The 23,416-nt window shown below is 35.3% G+C and overlaps 2 protein-coding genes and 1 long non-coding RNA gene across 3 annotated transcripts; 2 read left to right on the top strand and 1 right to left on the bottom strand.

The window, feature by feature from the left end:
* Window positions 1–2,629: 2,629 nt before the first annotated feature.
* On the top strand, window positions 2,630–3,160 carry LOC114712928 (uncharacterized). The gene is made up of 3 exons (XR_003737292.1): window positions 2,630–2,718; window positions 2,811–2,873; window positions 3,029–3,160. It is a non-coding gene; the product is annotated as an uncharacterized LOC114712928 (long non-coding RNA).
* A 1,393-nt stretch (window positions 3,161–4,553) lies between these two features.
* On the top strand, window positions 4,554–20,571 carry LOC114712932 (pullulanase 1, chloroplastic). The gene is made up of 28 exons (XM_028897492.1): window positions 4,554–4,654; window positions 4,680–4,855; window positions 6,080–6,221; window positions 6,341–6,393; window positions 6,569–6,677; window positions 7,021–7,157; window positions 7,263–7,462; window positions 7,623–7,772; window positions 8,484–8,544; window positions 8,875–8,995; window positions 11,264–11,354; window positions 11,487–11,580; window positions 11,763–11,858; window positions 11,996–12,136; window positions 12,328–12,378; window positions 12,799–12,869; window positions 13,032–13,124; window positions 13,537–13,627; window positions 15,318–15,389; window positions 15,820–15,876; window positions 17,943–18,011; window positions 18,188–18,244; window positions 18,327–18,401; window positions 18,951–19,039; window positions 19,187–19,264; window positions 19,461–19,599; window positions 20,238–20,347; window positions 20,430–20,571. The coding sequence occupies exons 2-28, from the start codon at window positions 4,850–4,852 to the stop codon at window positions 20,569–20,571; spliced, it is 2,595 nt and encodes an 864-aa protein (XP_028753325.1). The 5' UTR covers window positions 4,554–4,654; window positions 4,680–4,849.
* Window positions 20,572–21,590: 1,019 nt separating this feature from the next.
* LOC114712931 (uncharacterized mitochondrial protein AtMg00810-like) lies at window positions 21,591–23,087 on the bottom strand. The gene is made up of 4 exons (XM_028897490.1): window positions 22,884–23,087; window positions 22,200–22,328; window positions 21,864–22,118; window positions 21,591–21,737 (listed from the first exon to the last, which is right to left on the bottom strand). Exons 1-4 carry the CDS (start codon window positions 23,085–23,087, stop codon window positions 21,591–21,593), a joined length of 735 nt encoding a protein of 244 aa, XP_028753323.1.
* Between the last annotated feature and the right edge of the window lie 329 nt (window positions 23,088–23,416).

Below are 23,416 nucleotides of genomic sequence, written 5' to 3'. Positions count from 1 at the left end.
ATAGTACTATTAGAATTTATAAAATAAAGAATAAAAATTTAGGGATTTAATTAAAAATAAGGTGAACTTATAAAGACTTGATAAAAAGAAAAATAAATACAAGGATCTAATTAAAAACAAGTGAAAGTATAAGGACATGATAAAAAGAAAAAAAATTATAAGGACCTGATTCAAAATTAGTTGAAACTATAAGGAGCTGTGGATTAATTACCCCATTTCCAAATTAGTTAATTCATTATTATTGGATTTAACGTTAACACGTTATTATCGGTAATGGGTATGGAAATGTCAATCAATAACTGGCCTCCGTCAATCAATAACGGGAGGATTATCAATCACCAACGGTCGGATTCTGGAGCGGGAAAACTCACTTCCCCGCTCCCGCCAGAGCCACTTGCTTATATATACACTCCCGCGGTACTTTTAATTTAATTTATTTTCCAAGCCTCCTCTTTCTGATTCCCTTCTCCGTGCGATTGCGAGTTGCGATTTTCTAGTTTCCTTTTCACCTTTGGTAAGCAGAGTTCGTATGATTTTATTTCTCGTCAAATTCAGAGCCCAGACCGTATAGTTGAGTTCTGTATGATGTTTCAGCCTTTCAGGTATGGCTTTGATGTGTCTTTATCTGATGTCAGTGGTGGATCTAAGTTTTAATCATCGCATTTTCCTTTGTGTGGTACTGACACTTTAGTTTGGCAAGCGTCAGCTGTCTTTAAAATGATTATTCAGGTCTCTTGATGGTTATACTTCGCAGGCAATTAACCATATTGGCCTTCGTGTTGTGTACAATCATTTGCAAAATATTTAGGCTTCTGAATTATGCTTACTGCACTCTTTTCCTTCGGTTTTCTATTTATTTATCAATATTCGTCATTTCTCCATTGAGTTTTAATTTTATGTTATCTTGAGCCTTCGCCGTTATTATTTTACTGATATCTATAGGGTAGCGTTTGGACCTATCTTCGTGGCTAAAGTAACTGATGATATCACCTATCTCACTCTAAGAATAATTAGTTATTGCACTCAACTTTTAGAACATTTATTGTCAGCCTTCGGAGTTTCATGCAATTCTCCTTTCTCCTTGTAAAGTTCGGGTACCTTTTGCTTGTTGCCATATAGTGCCGGTGACTTCTCTGTGCAACCTGAACTTCGCGGTGGTTATTTGGCATTCAACTTGCAGGTAGCTTTCACCTTCTAAATCTTTCTAGTTTTAAAGTTATTTTAGAATGTAATTTTTTTTTAATAACTTTGCTGTTTTGCAATCTTTTGTACTTTTTCGTGGCCTATTATCTCCCTATTTGATTTAACAGTACTAGTGATGGGAAACTGGAGATTGGTTGAAGGAGAATTTACAAGCAAGTTGCAGTCTCAAAAATATGCTTTGGTATGTGTTGCTTGCGAGGTTAGAACCTAATAATATATTCACTTAGAAATTTACAGTCCCTGATTCAACATTTGTGGGGTCGTCTGCATGGCTGCCCGGTTGAGAATGATTCTAGATATTGTTAGGATTTCTTGTTTAAAACTGATCACGGGCAGATCTTTTGATCTGCTTTATCATTGAGAGCCTAAATGAAATTATTTGTTCAAGAAGACATTATCTTGTTTGATTTTTACTGTCTTGTCTTTCTGCTACGATGGTATATGGATAGTTTTAATTTAAATTTTTGTTAGTTTCTTAGACTGTTTGGATAGGTTAATCTGTCTGCCTCCGATCCATCTATTTATACGTGGTTAATATTTGGTATGATAAGATCAGAGCCTTGTCTCTGAATTTTTTCCTTGGTGTAAGGTCCTAAAGGGCATAACACATTGTCATGGTAAAATTTGGCTCCCAGATGGCTCAGAATTCAGAAAACAAGTGACTTCATCAGGATAAGTAACTTGTGTGTTCATTCAATTTATGAAAACTCTCCATTCATGATAATTTGGCACACATTGGATGGTAACAATTACATTCAATGGTCCCAGAGCATGCTTTATGCAGATTTCGGATGTGTTTGCATTAGTAATAATTCATCCCCACCCTGCCTAGTTCAAACAAGCCGAGTAGTTGGCCACATAAGGAAGTTTCTATAAAATATAAGGGTAACCAGAAAATTAGAAACTAAGACCTAGGAGATGGGATTAGTGGCTTAATGCTGATCAACAAGGATAAGTCTGTCTGAGACAAATCCTTTTGGTCTTTTTGGCAAGGAAAAGTAATCGTTGTTCAAAAAAAAAAATGTCTTGTAAATAAGGCTAAGAACATTGCAGAAACAATTTTGGGACATGGCACGATTGCTCAAGCAGTACTTGATCTTAGGGAAGAATATCAACAGTGCCACGATAATAGCAATATAAGTAGAGAGGGAGCATTGAAAACAGAGCACATCATTACATTGTGAGCCATTTCGTAGGTTTATTGAACACCAGTCCTGTATTTATGTCATTCGATAAGGCAACTTTGTTTGGATTTATCTTATTTTTGTTGTGATAAGATTATCATATTTTAAATTTCTGAGTTAGTTTATATAGATAGTTGTTCTTTCAGCCTCCAATCCATTTAATTTTGTATGGCTTGAGTAAGAATCAGAACACTGAATGTTTGAATTTCTTTAACGCTGCATAAGTGTTTTGGCAGATTTTCCAATACTAGAAGTTATACCACCAGATTCAGATTAGCAACGAACTTTTATTACAGCTATTCAAGACTATATATGATGGATACAACTGGGGGTAATCTTCTAATTGATACATTGGATGACAATTCCAACTTTAATTTATGCTAATCTTATTTCTTAACATTGTGTACTCACTATCTTGGAAAGGTACAATCTGGTGGTAATTCAAATGGTCCATTCCGTATAGTTGAGTTCCGCAAGATGGTTCAGGTATGACTTTGATGTTTCTTAATCTGATATCAGTCATAGATCTGAATCATAATCATACCCTTTTCCATTTTGTAGTAGCAAAACTTCAGTTTGGCACGTGTCAATTTTCTTTTAAAATGACATTTTTGGTGTCTTGATAGTTATATTCTTTACAGGCACTTAACCATATTGGCCTTCGTGTTGTGCAATCATCTGCAAGGAAGTGGGGCCCTCTGTGAACATTCTCGACGAGGTTATGAATTATCAAGTTTTGCTTGGTCCGCCTGTAATTGATTAAATATTCTATAGCATAGCTGTTATGTTAAGCTTAGTTTCTTTTTGTGAAACATTTGTCTGTTTTAGTATTGTTCATGCAAGTGCTATGCTCAACAAACCCGTTAACGTTCCATCTTAGACAGTAACGTGGAACAATCTTGATCGTTTGACCATTGATGATCTTATACACTTGGCACTCAATTACAAGTTAGTTTGTTTATATCATGTTGATAAAAACAAATTCGTACGCTACCTCCTAGACTTATGATTGAGGAGCTGCTTCCTCGCGTCTATCTAGATGTACCTTTTTACGTTTTTGTTAATACAATGCTGTTATATTTACCAGCCCTTTAGTGTTTTCCTTTAGTTTCTGCCATGGAAAGATTCTTATATTTTTACTAGAGTTTCATACGAGTCAAGTTACTGTTCCCCCCCCCCCCCCCCTTTTCAGATTGATGGGTTTAGATTTGATCTTACGGGTCACATTTTGAAGAGAACAATGGCATGTAGCTTTTGACATTTCGCGACGAGGGTTAAAACAGGCTTGTATGTATAGATGAATGCAAATTTTTATTCAGGAGACCTATCTACAGACAAGGCACTAAAGTGCAATAAATGTGTTTTGCTTTGCTAATTGTTGCAATCAAATTATTTATGGACGATTTCATATTTTACACTGCAAATAAGTTGAATAGTTCAAAGGATGATTTTAGCCTCTTAGGATGACAAGCAGAAGACTTGCCAACTATCTTACGTGCAATTATAATGAAGCCCTCACCCTTAAGTCAAGGATTGTCCACACTTTCCAAGCTACTAAAATAGGTGTTTAACAGCATATATCTATGCATGACATTCATAAACCCAATCAAGACATAAATTCAGGATTTTAGTGAGCATCTAGATGTTCTTGTTCTTTATGTTGTCTTTATTCGACAAGATTCACTGGGAAATTTATCTCAGTAATCTTCCATGCTCTCTCTTTTAATGATTTCCTTGCCATGTTTTCCCTAAATATTCTCCTTTCGACTTTTTTTTTCCCCTTCTCATTTTTCTTCACAGTTAAATCTTTGTGGAGCTGGAATTGGGAAGTAGGTATAATTTCTTCATGGACTTTATATATTAATTTTCTTTCCTATTGCTGCTTAAAATCAATGTCATGAGGCTGATAAGCTTGATAATCGCATAATTTTGTTTTGTTACTGAATTGCATCTGAACTATTTTGCTGAGGGCGGCACTGCTGCTTGTTATCTTAAACAAAACCTAGCTATAATAGCATAATTTGGCTTTTTATTAGTTTTTTAAGCGCTGCTTTTTTTTTGAGTGAATTTACCTTTCTTTCTCCATATAAGTTCCTTTAATTCCTTTATATAATTTCATGTTAAATCCACAAGTTATTGATAAAAAGCTATCAAGTGTAACTGGTTTGGATCTTGTTGCATGGCTTATAAGCTCGATGGAATGGATTCAGATTCCAAAATCTTTCTTTTTCAGTCCTCGTAACGGGGAATTCTACAACTACCTCGAGGTACAATCTAACCTATTAGTAAGAGACTCACGCCATAGGAACTGTTAGTCAATTCTTTTGATATAGTCTGAGTGATATCCTTGTTGAACTTGCAGGATCAGCGGAGCTGAGCTGCGCTTATTTGCACCAAACAATGTGGGTTGATCGAAATTGATGATGCTCAAGTGATTGCTGGCGCCGGGGGTAGCTCGTAAGATGAAGGTAATGGCGCGCTCTTGCTGTCACTTTCCCTCGTGATTCTCCTGTCCTTCTTTTATATCATTTGTTGGAAATCCCCTGAAAGAAAAACTCTATAAAATAACTTTTTTTCGAATCGTTACTAATATTTTTTTTTTCCAAAAATGTCTCTCCCTTGTATTTATTATGAATATAAATTTTTTATAACGTGTTCATATCTTCTCTCTCTGTGTCTCTGTGAGACTCCAAATTCGACCAATGAACGTATGATGCAGATTTTTTATGAATAAAAGCAAATGTAAATGAGTACATCTCACACTTTCAAGAGATTTCGTAAACACATCACTGTTTCTGATTCCTAGTGTAAGCAAGACGCTGAATGCGTAGGGAAGAACAAGCTGCCTCTTATCCCAGCACACAGTCCGAGCTATACACTGGAAAATGCTTCGTTTAGTATCTTGTTCCCTTCCGCTTCCTCTATCTCCCACGACTCTGCTTCCCACATCTTCCGTCGCTCATCTCTCGATCACCTCAATTGTGCATCCTTCATTGCGCTTTCGACGTCGTCGCCTTTCTCCCCATCTTTCCCAATCCATTTGTTGCTCTCTTTCTCCTTCTTCTCCTTCTAGTTCAACTTCTCAGGTTTCTCTCCGTTTGCGATTTTACTGTTGCTGTTTCTTGCTATTTTTAGTATTCCGGAAGTGCTCTAGTTCCTTCATAAAGATCATCCGTACAACCGCTGGTCTATTGGATGCTAAAGAAGCGGTCTTTATAGCTGCTGAATAGATATTACTTTAAATTGAAATGTTAATGATACGTTACAATCCGTTTTGGTTTTATGCCTTATCTATATGATAAATTAGCAATCCATAACTATGCATGTGCTTCTGAAGTGATATATTATGAAAGAAACACAAATGAAATATCATATGCTTGAACAACTATTATGGTTTTGAGCAGATTAATTCATATGATGATGGTACAAGATTTTGCTTCAGTTTCTTCTTAAACCATTGCGCAATGTTCCTGTTTGTATGTCCTTATACTTGTTATTTCCCATTCTCTGAACATTATTGCAGTGTGTTACTCTTAATTTGCTACTTTTTTGGATGTAAAGGAATTGCTCATATGGTTTTATAATCTGCATGTAATGCAGTTTCGCTTGCATATGTCTGTGTGTTCGCTTAATCTTCTTTGTTGAGCCTGTTTCTTGAGACAACTAACAATTATCTTGAATTGGTGGCTCAGATGGAGGATAATTTGTTGTACTCCAGAGCACATTGGGTCAGTAAATCTTTGATTGCGTGGAATGAGGATATTGGGGATGGGTTTTGCTATCTACTTGCTAGTAGAGATGCCTCTTTGTCCATGGCAAATAATGAAATTCAAGGTCCAAACTCTAACAAAACGTTTAACCTACCACAGTAGTGCAGCGTGTTGAAGAATACTCATGTTTTCCTATGTACAAGTGATTCCTCGTGGACATTGACCCTTTCCAGTGTTAAACAGGTGAAGATGTGAAAATTAAGCTTGAAGAAGATAGAGCCGGCCTTCCTACATATGTAAATTGCTTTTACCCATAAAGCCTTTAAAATTTATTGAAAGATCAGGCCCTGTAAAGGGGTGCCTTTGTGATTTCATTGTGTGTGAGAATTTTGTGGCTCTCATCTACAATGGAAAAGGGATTATAATGATGGTTTGATTACGGAATTACCTCAAAGACGTGTGTATTGTCAGGTGGTGGAAAAATTTCCGCATATTCAAGATTATAAAGCTTTTAAATTGCCAACTTCTTTGGACGTTAAGGATCTTCTCAAATGTCAGTTAGCAGTTGTTATCTATGACTGTAAGTCCTTTATGTTTTCGTAGCTTCCAGAAGCAGATTTCTCTCAGACAATAGTTTCACATGAAGCCTTCATTATCCTATAAGCAATGAGGAATCATTTCAATAATTATAGTACTATATTTCAACATAATATTTTACTCACAATTTGGTTTCTATAATGATGGTGAATTGCAGGGTAAAATTGATAATTTTATCTTTGTTTGACAGAGTTTTTATATTATAGTTCATTTATCACAAATGTTGCAGTGACTTATAATTTGTAGAATCTTTTTGCATTCTGTTCCTTTTTATTGTTTATTGATTATATTGGCATGCTACTCGCGTCTATTTCCTTTTCTCGCAGCTGATGAGAAGTGCAGGAATTGTACTGGTTTGCAGTTACCTGGTGTTATAGATGAAGTTTTTTCATATAATGGCCCCCTTGGTGCATTTTTCTCAAGAGATGCTGTTTCACTTTACCTATGGGCTCCTACCGCTCAGGTATGTTATGTTTCAATCCCCCCCCGGGGGGGGGGGGGGCAAAAAAAATAATGCTTTTACAACCTTAGCTGCAACTCCCCTCAATATTTTTTCATGTTAAAACAGGCGATACATGCTTACATCTACAGGGGCCCAACGGGAGAGGACCCTATTGAAATTGTACAGTTGGAGGAGGATAATGGTGTTTGGAAAACTAAAGGACCCAAGAGTTGGGAAGGCTGTTACTATGTCTACGAAGTAAATGTTTACCACCCTAGTACCTTGCGAGTTGAAAAATGCTATGCCAACGATCCATATGCTAGAGGGTATGTCAATCAAGTCTGTTGGTAACCTCTCATTTTTTTGTAAATTCAATCCAGATTTAAGGATTATTGACTATTACCATTCACTGGTGCTTATTTCTGTTGTTTGCAATTATATAAAAAATTACATTTCCCACTTGCTTTGTTGATTTCTATTTAGCAGACTTTCATCAGATGGCAGGAGGACATTTTTAATTAATCTTGATTCTGATGAGTTAAAACCTGATGGATGGAATGATCTGGCAAACAAGAAACCTGTTCTGCATTCTTTCTCAGATATAAGCATTTATGAAATGCATGCAAGAGATTTCAGGTGAGAAGTGTCATATGCACTATTTGATTTTACTCATAGGCCATCTTTCATGACAATCAGAGACAATAAAGATTTGATGTGAGCTTTTGAAGATTTTATTTGGAAAAAGATCAAAAAACATGTGTGCATGTACGATTAAAGTTGGAGTGTTTTATCTTCTCTTGTCCTTTTCTCATAAGATGTGCCAAATTTATTCGGGATTGTAATTATAATTCTTCTTTTGAACATGAATTCTAATAAACTTCTATCTTTGGGCATTGCACACGAAGATGGATGTTGATAGATTTATGGTTTGACTTTGTAGAAAGAAGAGAAAGGTAACATAAGGACTCAATGAGAGAGAATTAAAAATGAAGAAGACAGAGGGTAGCCGTGTTGTCATATTGCTCTCTGACTACACAATGTCTTGGCTTCTGAATACGCATACTGCTCTCTTTTTCTTTGCTTTTCTGTTTATTTATCAATATTTGTCATTTCTCAATTGAGTATTAATTTTCAGTTATCTTGAGCCTTTGCTTTTAGTATTTCAGTGATATCTATAGGCTAAAGTTTGGACTTCTATTGGTGGCTAAAGTAACTGATGATACAATCTATCTCACCTTAAGAATAACTAATTATTGCACTCAACTTTCAGAACATTTATTGTCAGTCGTCTGAGTTTTATGTAATTTGTGGCTAAAGTTTGGTAACTTTTTGCTTGTTGCCATATAGTGCCAATGACTCCTCTGTGCAACCTGACCTTCGTGGTGGTTATTTGGCCTTCACATTGCTGGTAGCTTTCATCTTCTAATTCTTTCTAATTTTAAAGTTGTTTTAGAATAGGATTGTTAACTTTGTTGTTTTGCAATCTCTTTGTTGCATTTTTGTGGCCTATTATCTTCCTATTTAACAGTACTAATGATGGGAAACTGAGCATTGGTTGAAAAAAATTTTACGTGCAATTTGTGGTCTCAAAAATATGCTCTGGCATGTGTTGCTTGCTAGGTTAGAACCTAATAATATATTCAATTAGAAATTTGCAATCCCTAATTCAAGATTGAAAAGATTACTGTACTGTTAAATGCTGTTGACAAATGGAATAACTATAAATATATGTTTGAAGGATTCAGCTGGTGTACTTCATCTAAAGAAATTATCAAGTGCCGGCATCACCCATGTCCATCTACTTCCAACTTTTCAGTTTGCTGGAGTTGATGATCAAAAGGAGAACTGGAGATCTGTAGGTAAAATATGTTTAATAATTAAATTATATTTTGAATAAAATAGTACTACCTATATTAAATCCTTTTCTCTAATAATGGAATTGTACTTCTTGGAGGGTCAAATTCAACCTTAATATTTTTAGTTCACTATTAGTTAAGGATATGGATATAAAGATAGAAATTTAATTAAATCTCATGTAGTTTTGAGTGTTATAGATTGATCAATGTTCTTAACCCCCTTTTGGTTGCTTTCTATAATAGAAATCTCGTGTAGTTTTAGATATGTTGGTTGCACATGCATTTACCATCTCTTATAGTCTTATGTTTTCGTGACATTTGCGTTTGGAGCATTGGATATTCTCTTGCAAATACTAAATGGCTATACCTTTTAATTTTGAAACTTATACTTGAGATATTTGATAGAGATGTGTTCATGAGTCTACTGACTTAATTTTGCTTATGCTGGAAACAACACACATTGAAGAACATGTGCTTTGCAAATGTCGTTTATTAGTTCATTTTTAATATTAATCCTTTATTTATTTGTTCAAGAAGACATTATCTTGTTTGATTTTTACTATCTTGTCTTTCTGCTATGATGGGATAGTTTTATTTTAAATTTTTTATAGTTTGTTAGACTGTCTGGATACGTTAATCTTTCAGCATCCAATCCATCTAGTTATGTGCTGTTTGAATAGCTGGTATAATAAGATCACAGCCTTGTCTTTGAATTTTTTTCATGGTGTAAGGTCCTAAAGGGCATGACACATTTCCATGGTAAAATTCAACTCCATGATGGCTCGGAATTCAGAGAACAAACGACTTCATCTGGGAAAATGCCTAGTGTGTTCATTCAATTTATGAAAGCTCTCCATTCATGATAATTTGTCACGGATTGGATCGTAACAATTACCTCCAATAGACCCAAAGCATGCTTTATGCATATTACGGATGTGTCAACAAGGATTACATCATTACTAATTCAGCCCCAGCATGCCTAGCTCAAAGAAGCCAAGTACAAAGTTTGGGTTGGTGAAAACAGCCAAATTATGTCTTGGTTGATCAACTGATGATTGAAATCGGGGGGAATTACCTCCAATAGTCCCAAAGCATGCTTTATGCATATTACGGATGTGTCAACAAGGATTACATCATTACTAATTCAGCCCCAGCATGCCTAGCTCAAAGAAGCCAAGTACAAAGTTTGGGTTGGTGAAAACAGCCAAATTATGTCTTGGTTGATCAACTGATGATTGAAATCGGGGGGAATTACCTTTTGTACAAGCGAGCAAATATTATCTGCCAATGTTTCACGGGAAACATATTCCTCTTTGGAGGATACTGCTTTCCTATTTGAAATCAAAAATTAAACCTAATGAATTGAGGCAAGGAGATTTATGTGTTATGCAATATTATAACCCTGTTGTTTATCTTAGGCAGCGTTTGTATTCAAATGGAAATGCAGCAGTGACGCACCACATTACATCAAATTTGCGGATCAGGATAGGGTCTATAGACTTCTTGGCCTAAATCCAATATTTGAATATGTTTGGGGAAGAATCATGACTATTCTCCCTTTACTTTCCCTGAGAAACCTTTTCAGAAGTTGAAAGATAAGCAGGGAGAGAATAATTCAAGGGTCTTCAAGTTCCCAAACCAGCAGCTGAAATATTGGCCTTGATGGCCTGTACTGCTCACTGTAGTGTGACAAAGGGTGGTAAGCTGTGGTACCACTTTTGGCAATTGGGTTGGCCACATGAAAGAGGTTTGCTATAAAATACAAGGGTAACCAGAAAATTAGAAACTAAAACCAAGAGATGAGACTAGTGACTTAATGGTGATCAATGAGGATAAAAGTCTGTTTTGAGACAAATCCTTTTGGTCTTTTTGGCAAGGAAAAGTGAGCGTTGTTAAAAAATTGACTTGGAAATAAGGCCAACAACTCTGCAGAAAAAATTATGGGACCTGGCAATACGAAAGTACTAATATATTAGCTATAAGTTGGGTATGATTAATATTAACATCTTAGCATGAGACACATCGTTACATTATGTGTCATTTTGTAGATTTATCGAACATTAGTTCCTGATTATTTCACTTGACAAGGCATTGGTTTTTCTGGATTTTTTATTTTCTTTTTGTGGTAAGATAATCATATTTTAAAATTTTGAGTTAGGTTACATAGATAGCTATTCTTTCAGCCTCCAGGACATCTATTTTTGTATGCTTTGAATAAGAATCAGATCCACAAATGTTTGAGTTTCTTCAATGTGCAAAGTGTTTTGGCAGATTTTTCAGAACTAGAAGGTCTGCCACCAGATTCAGATCAGCAACAAGCTCTTATTACAGCCATTCAAGACTATGATGGATACAATTGGGGGTAATCTCCAAATTGCTACATTGGATGATAATTCCCACCGTAATTTTTTTTTTGCTGACAATTCCAACAATTCCAACCATAATTTTTACTAAAACTTATTTTTTAACATTGCGTACACTCTATCTTGGAAAGGTACAATCCTGTTCTTTGGGGGGTTCCTAAAGGCAGTTATGCAAGTAATCCAAATGGCCCATACCGTATAGTTGAGTTCCGTAAGATGGTTCAGGTATGACTTTGATGTTTCTTTTTCTCATGTCACTCATGGATCTAAATTATAAGCATCTCATTTTCCATTGTGTAGCAATGACGCTTTAGTTTTGTCAATGTCAGTCTTTTAAAATGATTTTTGGTCTCTTGATAGTTATATTCTTTACAGGAACTTAACCATGATAGTTATATTCTTTACAGGCACTTAACCATATTGGCCTTCGTGTTGTGTTGGATGTTGTGTACAATCATCTGCAAGGAAGTGGGCCCTTTGATGAGCATTCTGTCCTTGACAAGGTCATGAAGTGTCAAGTTTTCTTTGGTCCTCCTGTAATTGATTAAATATTCCATATGCATAGGTGTCATGTTAAGCTTAGCTTCTTTTTGTGAAACATTTGTCTGTTTTAGTAGTGTGACACAAAGTTTCTTAATAGATTGTTCCAGGTTACTATCTAAGACGGAATGCTAATGGGTTTGTTGAGCATAGTACTTGCATGAACAACACTGCCAGTGAGCACTTTATGGTTGATCGTTTGATCATTGATGATCTTATACACTGGGCCGTCAATTACAAGGTAGTTATTTATATCATGTTGATGCAACATAATTCACTGAGGAGCGGCTTCCTTCTGTCTATCTAGATGCACGATACAATGCTGTTATAATTATTAGCCCTTTATTTTTCCTTCAGTTTGTGCCATGGAACAATTCTTATATTTTTGCTAGAGAGTTCCATGTATGTCATGTTGCTTTTTTCCTTTTTCAGATTGATGGGTTCAGATTTGATCTCATGGGTCATATTATGAAGAGCACTATGGTATGTAGCCTTTGACGTTTCACTAGGGTTAACACAGGCTTCTATTTAGAGATTAATGCAATTTTTATTCATGATGCCTGTACACAGATTAGGCACTAAAGTGCAATTTATATCTTCTGCTTTGTTAATAGTTGCATTCAAATTATTTATGGGTGATTTCATATTTTATACTGCAAATAAGTTGGATAGTTCAAAGGATGATTTTAGAAACTTAGGATGACAACCAGAAGACAACTTCAATAATATTAGTCAGAAAGTACAGTACCAACCATCTTACATGCAATTATGATTAAGCCCTTGCCCTTCTGAGTCAAGGATTGTACATAATTTCCTAGCTAGTAAAATAGGTGTTTAACAGCACATATCAATGCATGACATTCGTAAACACAGCCAAGACATCAATTCAGGATTTTGTTGCAGGTGAAAGCAAAAAATGCACTCCATTGCTTAACCAAGGAAAGGGATGGAATTGATGGTTCGAGTATCTACATGTACTTGTTATTTATGTTGTCTTTGTTGGATAAGATTCATTGGTGAATTTATCTCTGCAATCTTCCTAGTTCTCTCTTATAATGATTTCCATATTATGATTTCACCTGATATTTTTCTCTCAACTATTCCTTCTAATTTTATTTTATTTTAAAAAAAAAAAGATATGGTGAAGGATGGGACTTTGGTGAGGTTGCCAAAAATGGACGTGGGGTAAATGCTTCACAGTTTAATCTTTGTGGAACTGGAATTGGGAGGTAAGAATAGTCTCTGCCTTGACTTTATATATTATTCAATTTTCTTTCCTATTACTGCTTAAAATTAATATCATGAGCGTGATATGCTTGATAAGATGTTACTTGATTGAGCATTGTTACTGAGTTCCATCTGAACTACTTTACTGAGGGTGGCGCTGCTGCTTGGTATCTTAAACAAAACGTGGCTATAATATTGTAAAATCTAATTATGTAATTTACTTTAAGTGGTTGTTTCATTTTTTTTCCCTCTTTTTTTTGGCCAACGGTTGTATCATTTTAATGCTAGGAATTGGTCGGTATACGCTTATGAATTTGCTAAATCCAAGAAGCGACCAAATTTTTAGATGCTTTTAGTTTTGTGATTGATTTACATGGAAGTTTTTCTTTTTGAGTTATTTTGAGTGCAATATAGCTTCAATGATCGAATTCGAGATGCTGTACTTGGTGGGTCTCCGTTTGGTCATCCACTCCAACAAGGATTTGCAACTGGTCTGTTATTGCAGGTATCATTCTTTCCTTCCTTCCTTCTTCCCTCTTCTTTTGAAAAAAAAATTATCATTTCTTCACTGATTTAAATGCTTTACCTCAGAGTAACAATCTTCATAGATAAATATCTGTTAGTTGTTCTAATGTCTTTATTCCTCTGTTTCTTTTCCACCTTTCTCTTTTCTTGGTTGACCTTTCCACCTCTCAATTTTTTAAAACTGACTAGAAAGCTGCATGTTGCAACGAGATGTGGAATGCTTGTACCTTGTAGTCATTGAATTCTTATAAGTTATGAATTTAGAAATATAATACAACAACAACAACGAACTTCGAAATATAATACTTCCACATAAAATGATATCTGCACATTAATACAAAACTAGTTATATATATTTATCTTAGAAATTGCATCTAAAACCTTGCACATAAGTAGTACAGATTTTAATGATTTCATATAGTTTCCCAATGGATGCTGCTGTGCATTACGGGTTTGGTTAAAAAAACATAGGGTTTGAGCAAAAGAGAGACTTCTGATATGAAAAATTAAAACGACCATAATTTTCTGGTCAAGGTGCCAATGAAATTTTATTTATACACAGTGAAACAGAATCCTAAAGATGCGGGAAGAGATTAAACAGAAATTAGGTAAGTTCATTCGAGTAGAAATTATGGGCTTGTTTGATTCTATTTATTTGTTTGAATGATTTATTTTGAAACCATGTCCAAAGACAAAAATAAAGAAAAAGAGTATTATGAAAAAATTGATTTGAAAAGAAGTTTTAAGAATGTGAAAACAAAATTTTTGTTCAATTTACTTGTTTTACTTAATACATATTGACATAATTTTCTTATGACAAATTAATTTCATACAACATCAGTGAACTAATATAGAAATGTTTTTGAACTTTAAATGAACATAAAATGATGTAGTTATAATTTAATTTGACATTATTTTAAACGTATTCGGAATAATGGCATTTATGTGAATAGTACAAGTATTGATTAAAAAAATAATTGTACCAGTTTATATTCACCGTATATAATTCTTATAATTAACCGCATTCTGTTTTGCTTTCAATAGATAGGCTAACAAATGTGTCTTCATCCATATTTTACCTACATTTTATGGTTATTTAAATTATATAACTTTTTGCCCAACATTTTTAATTATATAATTATATACATTGCATTGTAATATTCTCACGTGCTGGACAATGTGTATGCGTCTGCTTCTTGCAGTTTCAAATACTATGTCCATCCGCATAGTTGCTAGGAACATTATTTTTCTTGCTAATTATTTCTTGTGGCCCAGGGTAACAAAATTTTCATGCTATTGTATGTCGCAATGGCATGAATATTAAATAAAGATTAATTCAGCCTATACTCTTTCTATTTTATTTGGTTTTCTCTCTTTTTTTTTAAATCCAATCTTTATTCGATTACTTGACTATTTGTTTTTTTTCCTAAGCCATGCTTCCTAAAACTTTTTCTGGACAATAACAATCCTCCTCCCTGCTTGAAGTAACGCAATAGATATCTTTGTTGTTTCCAATTTTTATGTTTCTTGTTTTTGGAGCTATTTCATATTATGGCAAGGCTTCACTGCAATTAGTGATATCAAGCCTATGATGTTATTTATATTTTACTTAGTCGGTTGAATCAGGTGCAATCTGACTTCTGAGTATTAAAAAATTCTTCTATCTGCAGCCTAATGGCCATGATCACGGGACAGAAGCTAATGCAGACCTAATGCTTGGCGCATCAAGGGATCACATCCAGGTTGTTGGACTTCATGCATTTTCTACTTCATTCCATTATCTATTTTTTGGAAGTTAAATATTTCTTCTCATAAAGGATTGGAGTTATGTATTGGAATGTGGTGGTGGGATAATGGAATTTACAGTTACTGTAGATAAAGCTGATGGGGATCTTCATGCTTCTATTTCATTAAGTGGCTAGAGCTTTTGTTTGGCATAGAGAATGACGGAGTATACCCTTTTCTTAGCTCCTCATTTCTATCATTACAATACAATTGAGACAAATCTACATGCACTATTTACTGCTGTGGTCTTTTCAACTAATTTGCTGGAAGAATAATGCATCTCAAATAAACTGTCTTCATCACTTGAAGGGGAACATCTACTGACTATTGCTGATATAATTCATTGCTTTTGCAAACAAGTTCACCAAATTCTTTCATGCTTTTCAGGTTGGAATGGCTGCAAACTTGCGAGATTTTGTACTAACCAATTCTGAAGGAAAAGAGGTATAGAGCTAGGTACATTTGCATTCTTTACTAAGTTTGAACTTTCACCTTTTGCGTACTATTTCATATATCACCGGCAATGGTTGGTTGGTAAACATTGAATATCAGCTTCACCCTACTACTATGATATCTCTATGCTTGGTAGTCCAATCTACACCAACTTATGTGTGTGTGTGTGTGTAGATATAATGTCAACATAGCCACGTGCATAAATATGTGTAGAGCAAATATACTTTGAATAGTCCAATGGTTTATCCGTGTGCGTACTATACAGTATATAAAGAGATTAGGGTATACAATCAGTAAACGGCTGTGATTATGGAGATATTTCCTCCTTGATATTCTCTCCTGATCTACCCAAGATATTCGCCCAAGTGTGTGCCTATAAATCAGTCATATTGTACAATATTTATTTTATATAATTACCACTTTCTGTTATGTAATTATAATTATGAATAAGAAAATACTTAAATATGATATAAATAGGGTTTAAATAAATATTATTAGGATTTAGATAGTATTTAATTATATTAGTAGGATTTGGATAGATTAGGATATCTAGATAATATTAGGATATTTACTTAGATTTATATCTATTAGGGCTTTTGCTTATAAATAAGTATTTGCCATTCTTTGTAACTCAGTTTTTGCAATCTGATTAGAAATTATTCAGTTTCTCTTGATCCTCTACTCTTCTCTAATTCTTCCCTATTTCTGTTACTCTTTTTCCATTCTCTTTCCTCTTTCACTCTCCTATTTCTTTACTTCTCATAACACTTTTCCCCTCAAGTTGGATCATAGATATTGATCATGTCCAACTTGCTTATGAACTTCTCAAAGGTCTCTTCTGACAACCGTTTTGTGAGAATGTCTGCCAATTGCTGCTTGGTTGGAACATATGACAAACACGCAATGCCTTCTTCCACCTTTTCTTAGATAAAATGTCTATCAACTTCAACATGTTTGGTTTTGCTATGTTATATTTAACGCCATGCTCAGAGATGCCTTTTTATCACAGTAGAGCTTTACTGGTGAATCAATCTTCACCTGAGCTTCTTCTATCACCCTTTGAAGCCATAGTCCTTCCATAATACCCTGAGCTAATGCTCTTAGCTCGGATTCTGCACTACTTTTGGTCATATCTCTCTGTTTCTGATACCATGTAGAGCCAATATAGTTTGAATAGTCCGATGGTTTATTCATGTACAGCATATATACATATTAGGGCATACAATCAGTAAATGTTTATGATTATAGAGATATTTCCTCCATATTATTGCTCCTAATCTACCCGATATATTCGCCCAAGTATATGCCTATAAATCAGTCATAATATACAATATTTATTTTATTTAATTGCCACAATATGTTTTCTTGGCATACATTTTATGCATGCTTTCATGTCTCAAGCCCAACATTGGGAGTATGATGGGAGATCATGGGTATGTATGGAGTTCCATCTTCTAATGAGGCTAAAAGATAAGCTGTTGACTGCAAATTGTCCAGATTGTGGGTTGCTAAACACAACAAAAACTGACCCATGATCATTCCTATGAAACTTTAGATTGATCAGGGCTGTTGGCCATAGTTAGGGGCTGTTTCATTCCCTCTTCCAGATAGAAAAAAGGTGTTAATGATGGTAATAGCTGCATTTTGTACCTGTGGCACTTCTGGAAGATGGTCATGGCAGAGATCGTCCTGCCTCTAGGTCTTGCATGAAGACTAATTGAAAGATGCTCAGAGTATGAGTTTTAAGAACTGTAAAGACAACCCCCGGCTAGCAGGTAGGATCAGGACATGAGATACAAGACATTCTCTACCCAATGAATATGAGCTGTACTATGTGATATGTAGGGACCAAACCCATATCTGCTTGCAACCCTGACTGGTTTCTATACTGCATTCATGTTGAAAATATTTTATGCTGCATGCATGTTGAAAATTTGCGTGGAAAAAATCTCACAGGATGATTGAATTTCCTCTTTCCAAAGATTAGGCTGTCGAATTTTTAATACCATCGGCATCATGATGAAATTAAGATGAGGATAACACCATTCGAATCTCAGGTAAAAGGTTCAGAAGTTCTGCTACATGATGGGATACCTGTTGCATATGCTTCATCCCCCACAGAAACTGTAAGCTTCTTCACTTTTAATTGCCATCATCAGTTCAGTACTTTTCATGAAGTATGCACTGTATTAGGAAGAACCAGCAAAATTTTAAATAATAAATGTTCACAGTCATTGTTATGAATTTTAAGAGAGGGGATAAAGCAGTTGGAACGGGCAAAAATTAATTACTTGTTTTGCAGGTTAACTATGTTTCTGCTCATGACAATGAAACCTTGTTTGACATTGTGAGCTTGAAGGTATGCTTAGTACACACAGCATTCTACTTTTTTCCTTGTACTTCCTCCTAACCTCTGGTGTGTTTCTGTCCCTTATTTGCAGGCTCCAGTGTCTATCCCTGTAACTGAGAGATGCAGGATAAATCATTTGGCAACAAGTATTATAGCCCTCTCACAGGTTCCAGCAGTTCATTAATATCATGCAGTATAAAAATCTCAAGCTTTTACCCGTATATTTTATGTACTAATATGTATTCTTGTCTTTAGGTTTGTTAACTTTGTCAAGCATGCTTCTCTTTTCATAGATTATGTTTGATCACGCTATTTTTCACTTTCCTTATAAATTAAGTTTTGAAACACTGGATATTAGGGAACTATAATAACTTATAAAGCTCAGATGTCTTAAGAAAGAGCTGTATCCATGTTCTGACACATTTTGAACGCTACGTGACACTCTATATATTGACACTTGAAATTTTGCCATGTCACCGTCTTTATGTTTGTGTTAGTGTTCTTTTTTTTTTTTAAAAAAAAAAAAAAAAGCAAGTATGTGTTGCCTATGTAGTAAAGGGTTCATAGCATGATGGCTGACTGTGTTTTTTGAAATTTAAGCAGTTCAGTCAATTGGGCCACTGAGTTATTGTGTTACCGATTTCTTCATCATGAAATCAGCCGCTTTCCTTTTTTAGTTTATTATTTCTGGTACTCAGTCATTTATGTTTCTTAGGGGGTACCATTTTTTCACTCTGGTGATGAGATACTCCGCTCAAAATCACTTGATCGAGATTCATACAATTCTGGAGATTGGTTCAATAGGTTGATTCTACAAATTCTCAGTTTCCATAACCTATAACTTATTTTCAATCTTGCAGATAATTCTGTTCAGATAATTCCTTTTCTGTCCTTGGCAATTTATTGTGTTTCCTTCTGCATCTAATATTGGTTTTCCTCCTATGATTTCAGGCTTGATTTTTCATACAATTCTAATAATTGGGGTGTTGGGCTTCCTCCACGGGAGAAAAATGAGAAGAACTGGCCACTGTAAGAGTTTAAACACTTTATCATCACCGTTTAATGTATGCATTTCTTATTTGAGTGTCAACTCATCAGGCAGTATATGATATAAATTACCATATTCTGGTGATGAAATTGTGTGATGCAAAAGATCTTATTATTGATTTACTGTTTATGTACCATCTGTTGCTTCATTTGGTAATCTTGTGTCTTTTTTAATCAGAATGAAACCAAGATTGGCGGATCCATCTTTCAAGCCTCTGAAGAGCGACATCCTTGCCAGTTTAGAGAATTTTTTAAACCTGTTGCGTATAAGGTACTCATCACCACTATTCCGTCTGAGGACAGCAAATGCTATCCAGGTGAATACATTTTGAATATCTTCCTATGGAATCACTGCCTTTATTAATCATGGAAACTAAATGCTCCTTTAACTTGCCAAAGGGAATAACCTAAATTGGTGACCAATTATCTTCACATATGGATATTTCAACTCCACTAAGCACCATTGTTTCCTTTCCTTTTTGGGGCTCATGTTCTTTTTCAGATATATTTTTAAATTTGTCTGTGAACCGTACCCTCATTTGGAAAAGCTAAATTTCAGCTTATCCGGAATTTCCTTTTAGTGTAAGGTATTCCAACTGTCACTTTTTCTAAATCCTAATCTTCTTGGCCTTGTATTTTAAAACATTTCGGTATGAATGGTTTTAGTAGCAGTAGTAACAGTCGTGAAGCTTTTGAAACTCAATTTGACAGCATTTAAACTTCAATATGTAGCATCTTGAATTCTCGATATTTTAAATTCTCGTATTTCTTTTGCTTCCAAGAAATACTATCGTGTAATTTGACTGAATTTTTATTTGATTTAAATCATGATTTGCTTCTCTCTTGTTTGGATATCCTTTGTGGAACCGATAATGGTAGCTAGAGCGCAGAGCAATTCTTAATGCAAATCTCTTAGGAGTTCCAAGACTAAAAATAGTATAATCCATTTTTTTAGGAACGAGTACGATTTCACAATACTGGACCAACATGGGTTCGAGGGGTCATAGTGATGAGCATTGAGGATGGCCATGATGGCGTTTCAGGCTTGTCACAACTTGATCCAATGTATGTATACAAATTGATGGTAATTTCCGGTCTAATCCCAATAACATTCTTTGAATTCATTTTGCGGACGATGGTGTCACAGGTATTCGTACATTGTCGTTGTTGTGAATGCAAGTCCCAGCGAGGTATCATTTGTTAGTCATTCCCTGCAATCAAGAAGTCTTCAGTTGCATCCTATTCAGGTGAAATTACTGGAGATCTCTATCTGTATTTTTTTTTTTTAAAAATCTATTTTTACTATTTAATATCTTATCAGTGTTTTTTCTTTGAAAAAAAAGGTTTTATGTGTGTGTTATACTACCTCCGGTCCTTTATTTTATTATAAGAGCTAGTTGGGGAGTTAGATTTAATTATAAATATAAAATTTCAATCCATTTTGTCCCTAATATTTATCATTATTTTCCTAAACTATCTCGATTGCAAATATTAAAGGAGTTTATATCAAGGGTTTTAATGCAAATGATATAAGAGGGTATTTTAAAAAAAAACTCATACATACTTTTGACAAATAACCAATTTAACTAAATTTCTTAATCTATCCAAATTAATTAAGTAGATCTTATATTAAAGACCGGAGGCAGTATATAAAGAAGATAATGATGGTAGACTGTATATGTGTCAGTTTGTATATGTTGGGATGCTGTTAGACTTGTACGTTTTTTTGTTATTTTGTTTTTGTCTTTGTTTTTTTTGGATAAGAAAGCCAAACGCGTTAAAACGAAGAAGCAAGGTACATGAAACACATGATTAAGCAAACCCACACAAAAACAACACAAACTAGAAACGCAAACATGATGCATAAACACAAACATAAGAAACACATAAACTTGACAAAGTAACTGAAAAGTAAAAACAGATATAACTAATTGGGAGTGATAACTTTTGCGTAACATGCCAATAGAAAAATGTGGGAGAAAATGATTGATTTTCATTTATCTAAAGAGCAAAGTACAAGCTTGTGCATATACAAAGGAGAGTAAACTGAAAAATAAAGACAGATGCCATACGCCCGAGGATGAGTCACTAATCTTTTCTAAGAATTTATTTACAATAGAGTAATAAGAGCTGTTAAATGGAATATATTTGTTTTTTTATTCATGATCAAAAAGAGGGAATATATACATAAGAGAGGAGCCTGGGCATTAATGGCTCATTATTAGGAGATATTAGGGGATAATATCCTATCATATCTGAGTTGATTCGATACTAATTACAATATATTTATATATCTTTATAATCCCCCTTAAATTGGAGCATAGATGTCAATCATGCCTAACTCGTTACAAAGATAGTCAACCCGAACCCCATTCAAAGCTTTAGTAAGGAGGTCACCTAGCTTATCATTGGATCTCACGTGTTTTGTTGAGATGAAGTTTTCCTTGATCTTATCCTGAACAAAATGACAGTCAATCTCAATGTGCTTTGTGCATTCATGGAATACCGAATTAGATGCTATGTGTAAGGCTGCTGTATTGGCACACTATAGTTTTGTTGGTAATGAGGTTTTAAGACCAACCTCCTTCAGTAACTGATGTATCCAGACTATCTCACACACAGATTGTGCCATAGCTCTATATGCTGTCTCTGCACTTGACTGGGACACCACATTTTGCTTCTTGCTCCTCCAGGACACCAAGTTTCCTCCCACAAAGATGCAATATCCTGTAGTGGATCTTCTCGTGGCTTTTGAACCATCATGATCAGTATCACAAAAACACTCAATATCTATGTGACCATAATCTCTGTATAATATCCCACAGCCTAGAGACCCCTTCAAGTAATGAAGTACATGTTCTAAGGTTTCCCATTATCTGATAGTAGGTGAGACCATAAACTGGCTAAGCACACTGACAGGATAGGTGATATCAGGATGGGTCACAGTAAGATAATTCAATTTTCCAATCAATCTTTGATACTTCTCTGGATTCTCAAAGGGCTTGCTCTTAGCGGCATCAATGGGATTCTCAAATGGTATGCTTCCCTGCATTAAGCGGTGCATTATAAACCATAGGGGAACTGTTTGGCGTAGCCTCTAGTTTTCTAGTTTCCTTTAACAGGTCAAGAACATACTTCCTCTGAATCAATAAGATGCCTTTCTTACTTCTCAAGACTTAGACTCTAAGGAAGTACTTCAATGGACCCAGATCTTTTGTTTGAAAGTGAGAGTTAAGAAAGGACTTAAGTGATGAGATCCCTGAGGTATTGCTCCCTGTAATCACAATGCTATCTACATACACAACCAATAGGATTATGCCGGTGTCTGTTCTCTGATAGAACACATGCCAAACTTCTGCACAACAGTACTGAACTTGTCAAACCATGCACGGGGACTCTGCTTCAGGCCATATAAGGATCTCTTGAGACAACATACTTTCCCACGCTCCCTCTAAGCAACAAAGCCTGGTGGTTGCTCCATGTAAACTTCCTCAAGGAGATCACCATGCAAGAAGGCATTCTTGATATCCAACTGATGGAGATCTTAGCCACAAGTTGCTGCCATAGAGATGAAGAGACTAATAGAGGAAAGTTTTGCGACAGGGGAGAAAGTTTCGAAGTAATCAACACCATAAGTCTGAGCATAGCCTTTAGCAACCAAACGAGCTTTAAGGCGGTCAAGGGTACTATCAGCACAAGTTGTAGGGGTTAAGACCCACTTACACCCAATAGCCTTCTTCCGTGTCAGTAAATCTACTAAGGTCCAAGTACCAGCCTGGTTAAAGGCCGCTATCTCCTCCTCCATAGCAACACGTCAACCCGGGTGGGCTAAAGCTTCATGAAGGGTCTTAGGCATGGAAACAAAATCTAAAGAAGAGACAAAGGCATGAGAGACAGGGAAGAGGGGTTATATGAAACAAATGAAGAAATAGGATGGGCGCAAGTACGTTTGTCTTTGCGAAGTGCAATGGGCAAGTGAAGGGAAGGGTCTGGATCAGGAACAGGAGGTGTCTCGAAGTCGGAGATAGGTGTAGGCTCAAGATGAGAGATGCTCAACTCAGGATTTGATGACAAAGCAGATAATGGAGGAGTAGAACCTAGTGCAGTGACAGTGGTCTCCTTTGAACGTCTTGT

This window comes from Neltuma alba, unplaced genomic scaffold (assembly GCF_004799145.2).
Source record: "Neltuma alba isolate B1F8T4 unplaced genomic scaffold, ASM479914v2 tig00011400_pilon, whole genome shotgun sequence".
NCBI classification, from domain to species: Eukaryota; Viridiplantae; Streptophyta; class Magnoliopsida; order Fabales; family Fabaceae; genus Neltuma; species Neltuma alba.
Note: the sequence above shows the minus strand (reverse complement) of the source record. Positions and strands in the feature narration are given on the sequence as shown.